This window comes from Arachis stenosperma, chromosome 1 (assembly GCF_014773155.1).
Source record: "Arachis stenosperma cultivar V10309 chromosome 1, arast.V10309.gnm1.PFL2, whole genome shotgun sequence".
NCBI classification, from domain to species: Eukaryota; Viridiplantae; Streptophyta; class Magnoliopsida; order Fabales; family Fabaceae; genus Arachis; species Arachis stenosperma.
Window position 1 is genome coordinate 134,865,279 of NC_080377.1, and position 6,219 is coordinate 134,871,497.

General features: G+C 37.0%; 1 protein-coding gene across 1 annotated transcript; it reads right to left on the minus strand.

The window, feature by feature from the left end:
* Positions 1-997: 997 nt before the first annotated feature.
* On the minus strand, positions 998-6,015 carry LOC130958043 (putative pentatricopeptide repeat-containing protein At1g74580). Its single transcript, XM_057884967.1, has 2 exons — positions 5,309-6,015; positions 998-3,789 (listed from the first exon to the last, which is right to left on the minus strand). Exon 2 carries the CDS (start codon positions 3,662-3,664, stop codon positions 1,343-1,345), a length of 2,322 nt encoding a protein of 773 aa, XP_057740950.1. The 5' UTR covers positions 3,665-3,789; positions 5,309-6,015; the 3' UTR covers positions 998-1,342.
* Positions 6,016-6,219: the final 204 nt, after the last annotated feature.

A 6,219-nucleotide genomic window follows, 5' to 3' on the forward strand; every position in this document is an offset into this window, starting at 1 on the left:
AGCTAGATAAAATATAAGAGGGGGGCAAAAAATATTTACACAATAAAATAAGACTAAAATAAAATTTTAAGGGGAGCTAAACTAAAATTTAAATATAATTTACATGTAAAAAATTAAAATTAGGGGGACCGTTGCCCCCCTTTCCTTATACCTGGCTCCGCCTCTGAAAGGTTGCTTAAAATTGTGTTATGGAGGAAAAAGAGGGTAAAATAAAGTTCAGAGGATTTTGTATGAGAATGATGATCTCTTTGCGAAGAATGATATAATTTAACTTATTATGAACTTGTTTGGAAATCCTTTAATATTAAGAAAAATATTTATTTTTATTTAAAATTTAATTTTATCATTTAAAATAACTATAATATATCAATGGAATATAATTCAAATTTAAAAATTGTGTGAATGGATTTGGAATTCAAATGCTTTTTTATTTGATTTACAAATTAAAAAAAATAAGAATTAAAATTTTAAAAAAAATTCAAATCATTTATTTTTAATTATTCCAAAACAAAAAAAAATTCAACTTTTGAATAAATTTTAATTTCTAGCATTCCAAATTCATTTCTAGCATTCCAAACAACTTCTATACAAGGGCGATGAGACTTTTTTTTTCCTTTCCCACAACGACAAATTAAAGAAGAAAAATTGCTAAAATCAGAAAACAACATATACCAATCACATAAAAGATATAACCAGATGCAATTTCTTCTCAATATCCTTTCAACCATTATTTTCTGTAGAATACAAATTCATGTAACCTTACTAGCAGAGCTATCTTTAAAGTTTAAACTATACCTAATTCTTATAATTATTTTTTTTACCAAAGATATAGAGACTCAGATCTGCAACTTCTTAAGTGAGCATAAGAAAACTATACCATTTGAGTTATAACTCATTAGCTACCTAATTCTTGTAATTGTAGGTAAATAGATGCACCTTTTAATGAATTTTGTAATAATATAACTAACATGAAGAACTGAAGACAACTTTCGTCATGGCATTAAATTTAAATATCCTTTTTTTTTTATTTCTTGAGTAATTACAAAACAATTAGATTTCTGATTTCTCTGTACATGTTATATTCTCTCACACTCACACTCGAGGCCAAAATTTGGTTCAAGTGACACTCCAAGCAGAAGACACATCATACTTTGTGCCCCTTCAATTTCTTGCTATGAAAGTTGGTGATGTGCTTGACATGAATAATCACGTTTTCATGTCTAGATTCCTTGATATTTCCGGTTCCTCTTTTTGTTTTTCTTTCCCAAATGTAAAGAAGATTTTCCACCATGAAACTTCCTACCATTTTGGCAGGATTCTTCCAGTAGAATCAGCAATTTTCTTAAGTAACAGCTGCTGACGTGGCCCTTCGATCGTGAGACTTCACTGTTGGAAGCGTTTTCTTAAGCATCTTCCTATCTCTAATGCCATCAAATAGTAGTTCATAGGAATGGTAAGTTATGTGGCCTTTCTTCAACAAATCTTCTACAACAATCTTGGGTGCTGCAACCACCTTTTTATCAGCTTCAAAGATTGTATTTACAATATCCGGGACGATACCCTTTCCGATCATAAGGTTGATGATACCAACTGCTTCATGAAGCTTGTCCTCCATGCAAAGACAATTTAGAACTCGTCCAAATGTAATTAGCGATGGAATAAACCCCTTTTCAATATTTTCCACTAGAAGATTATACCCTTGTGTAACATTTGCAGTTTTGCAAAAGCCATCAATCATGACCCTATAGGTATAGTTATCTGGTTCACAGCCATTTCGCTTCATCTCAGAGAAGAGCTTTACTGCCATTTTCATGTTGAGCTGTTCGGAAAACGCACAAAGTACAATGTTATATGTTGCTGTTGTATGATAAACATTGTATTGTTTTTCCATCCTTCTAAATAAGCTGTAAGCACCATCAAGATCCCCAATCTTACAGAAACCAGTGATCAATGTGCCAAAACTAACCACATCAGGTGCCAAACCCTTGCTTCTCATATCCCCAAGCAAATCCAAAGCTTCATTTACTTTCTTATCTTTACAAAGGCATTCAATGATAATGTTGTATGTAATTATGTTTGGAGCGGATCCCTTCTCCGCCATAGCCTTGAAGATCTCCATTACTTCATCACTTTTCGCAGCCTTGCAAAGCCCATTCAACAAAGTATTGTATGTGATAACATCAGGAGTCACACCTTGGCTCCACATTCTATTTACCATCTCAATTGCAGTGTCTAACATCTGCTGTTTACAGTAGCCATCAATCAAAGTATTGAAGGTAAAAATGTCAGGTAGGCATCCTTTGGCAATAGCATCATTGACAAGATCATTGGCATCAGATACACAACCCATCTTGCACAGTCCATTTATGACTAAATTGTAAGTCCACATATTAGGGTGAGAGCCATTTTCTGCCATCTCCTTCATCAACTGCAAAGCTGGCAAAATCAGACCCAACTGAGACAACCCTTTAATCATGGTATTGTAAACAACAATGCTTGGCCTCAAACCCTTCTCAATTCCATGCTTAAAAATAGCCATGGCTTGATCAGGATCACCATCCTGGCACAATCCATTGATCAAGGAACAATAAGTAAACTCATCAGGCTGGAAGCCCTTAAAAACTGCATCTTTCAGAATCCTATTAGCATCTTGCACCTTCCCAGTCTTGCAGTATCCATTAATAATAGTATTATAGGTGAAACCATCAGGCTCAAACCCACAATTAACCATCTTATGCAAGTATCCCTCAGCTTTGACAACCTGAGAATTCCTACAAAGCCCACAAATCAAAGTGTTATATGTGACAACATCAGGACTCAAACCTTCTCTCGCCACAACACCAAGCAACCTAACAGCACCATCAATATGACCTCCATTACAAAGCCCTTGAATAAATATATTAAAAGTAAACAAATTGGGATTAACCCCTCTCTTTAAAACCTTGCTCAGAAGCCTTTCACTCTCTCCCACAATCCCCTTTTTACAGAGCCTATGAGCAAGCTTGTTAAAAGTTGTAACATCAGGAAACAAAAGTCTCTCGAGCATTTCATCAAACACCTCACGCGCATCATCAAAACACCCGGATTCATAAAACCCTTCAACAACGTTACAATACGCCACCGCATTCGAATTACACCCCATGAAATGCATGTTCTTAAGAAGCCTAAGAGCAGCATGGGGTCTCCTAGTTCTACAAAACGACTTGATCCTCACGGTGTAGGTGCACACATCGGAACAAACCCCTCTATCCTTCATCCTCATGTAAACCTTATGTGCTTGGTTGTGGTACCCGTGCTCAACCAGAATGTTCATGATAGCGTTGTAGGAGTGTACGGAAGGGTCGCAGTTGAAGAGGTCCATGTGCTCGAACGTGTCAACAGCTTCCTGAACTTTCCCTCTTCTTCCGTAGCTCCTCATGGCTTCGACGTACGCTCCTTCTAGAATCGCGTTGTTGAGGTTGGTTCTCATCTCCGAGAGAATGTTCTCCATGTTCTCGAACTCGCCGTGGAGACCAAGCTTCTGAACCATGCATTTGTATGTTAAAAGCGTATGCTTGAACCCTTCCTCGGTTTTCACCGAGTTGAACATTTCCAATGCCCTAAGAGGGTTCTTTTGGGATTTTATTACCGCAGCGACATGTTTCGGAAGAAGAACACGATTCATTCCACAAAAAAGAAACTATAAACATAGTCTTCAGAACCGAACTGGTGATCGAATCGGTCAGACTCCTGATTCACTAGTTTATTGGTTCAACTGATAGATCACTGATTGAACCGATAAAATTGGTCCTACATAAATAAAAAATATAAAATAATTTATTTTAACAAGTATTAAACGTAAATTAATATAAAATACATGACAACAATCAATTATCAATTTCTAAAAATACCTAAAAAAAATTTTCAATTAGCATTAAACCTACTTTAAAACAATTAAATAAAAATAACAATAAAAATTAAACCTACATTAAATCAGTATCAATCAAGTATTTAACCTACATTAAAACAGCAATAATCAAGTATTAAAATAGTAACAATCAACCGCAACAATTAAGTATTCTATACAAATTTCAATTAGCATCAAATTTTTATTTTAAACTTACATTAAAACAACAGCAACAATTTATACACAAATTCTAATTGCTTTTAAATTTGTTATCAAGTGTCATTCTATGTGCATGTTTGGGCGCCATTATTTTGTTAAAAAAAGATCTTTTTTCAATGAAAAAAGATCTTTTTTTATTTTTTAACGTGTTTGGCAAATTTCTAGTAGTAAAAGTAAAAGCACTAGTAAAATCAAAAAAAGATCTTTTTTGAGAAGCTGTAATTTACATCTTTTTTTAAAAGATCTTTTTTCCTTAAAAAAAAGATGTTTTTCATGTAATAAATAAACAAAAAAGTACTTTTATATTGTTATACCCAAACATAATTGATAGATAAAAAGACCTTTTTACATGAGATATCCAAATATAAAATTACTTTTACTTCTCTATAAGATCTTTTAAAAAAAGATAACTCAAAAAAAGATCTTTTCTTAGAAGCTCACCCAAACAAGCCCTATACCAAGGTTCTGAAAACCGGACCGATTATCGAACCGCTTTAGATACTGGTTTACTGGTTCATTGGTTTACCGGTTCAACCATGGTTCAACTAGAAAAATCGTTTTATAATAAACACCTGATTCTAATAAAAATTCAATGAATAAAGCAACTGGTTCTAAACACTCTTCTGCTGCATTTTTTTACTTCAAAGGGGGATCATAAACTACTAGTTCTATGGATAAACAAACTACAATGATATGCAATGCCAAAAATAGGCCAATGATGAAATAATAAAGGGCTTCACTCTTCAATTCTATATTCAAGTTTGTAGGGGACCAGAATCAACAGAGTAATACCGTTGGAATAGTCTTCCTTCTTAATTCTCATATACCTCAAAGAATTTCCTACAAAATGAAAATTGAACACAACACACAGCCTTAAAACAAAAACAGAACAAAACTCAGAAATCAATCACCTCTTCCAAACACAGCCTTAAAACAAAACAGAACAACATTCAGAGTATGAGCATTGATCACCAAAAACTGATTTCTGAAACAAAACAAACACAGCAAAACCAGCAGAACAACATTCAAAGTTTGAGCATTGATCGCAAAACAGCAAAATCACAACACACAAAACAGCAACACAGGAGAACCAGAGCTAATCAGTAATCAAATAATCATTCAATAAAAAATTTAAAACACAAAACTTTCAAATAATCATTGAACAGGGCATAAAAAAAACGCAGAAGTGTGCAGTGAACAGACCTTCGAAGTCTGGGGCTCTGGGCAGAGTACGTTGCCGCGACTGACGACGCCGACCACACGACAGCGAGCAGGACGTTGAGCAGATGAAGACGAAGCATGGGCCGAGCTTGCGGAAGAAGGGAGCAGGGGTTGGAGACGGGGAGAACAGGACGAAGAGAGAAGACCTGCGTGCGACGGACGGCGGCAGTGGCTAGACGGACGAACGGACGGACGGACGGACGGCGGCAGAGGCTAGGGTTTTCAACTTTTTCTTTGGTTGAAGACTTGAGGTTGAGTTCTGAGTTCTGGAGAAGGAGAGAAGGGGATTGGCTCAGCGCCACTGATTGTAGACAAGACGAAGAGAGAAGCCCATGCTGCGTGCGACGGACGGCGGCAGCGGCGAACTCCTTGCGGCGGTGGAGGAGGCTAGGGTTTCTCTTTGGTTGAGGGAGAGGGAGAGGGAGAGGGAGAGGGAGACGCGTGCGGCGCGGTGACGGGGACCGGTGAGAGGAGAGAAATCAAGCTGAGGCGAGGCGACGACGCAGCGACGAAGGTGGCTGAGGCGACGAGGAGGCAGAGGAGCCGGCAATCGTGAGTGTGAGAGAGAGAAAGTGCCTCTGCTGCTCTGCGGAGGCTGAGTGAGGATGTGAGATTGAGAAAGAGTAAGGTTCACTTCACTGGCTTCAGGGAGGGAGAGGAACTGAGGGTTAGGTTAGAGTTTTCTTTGCATAGGTTGAAGGGAAGAAGATCAAGAAGAAAGAGTAGAGGAGTTTGGTGTTTATCTGCTAGTTCACAGCACAATTATCGGACCGAACTGGTCGGTTCGACTGGTCTAACCATAAATCGAAAGTAATTATGGTCCGACTAATCTCATAAAATCGTTGAGCAAAAAATTAATGGTGAATTGCAAAATTACTCGGTCGGATCAAATC

What these genes read in the sequence shown, in the direction of transcription:
- LOC130958043 (XM_057884967.1), bottom strand. Translation starts at nt 3,664, where the DNA reads ATGAATCGTGTTCTTCTTCCGAAACATGTCGCTGCGGTAATAAAATCC.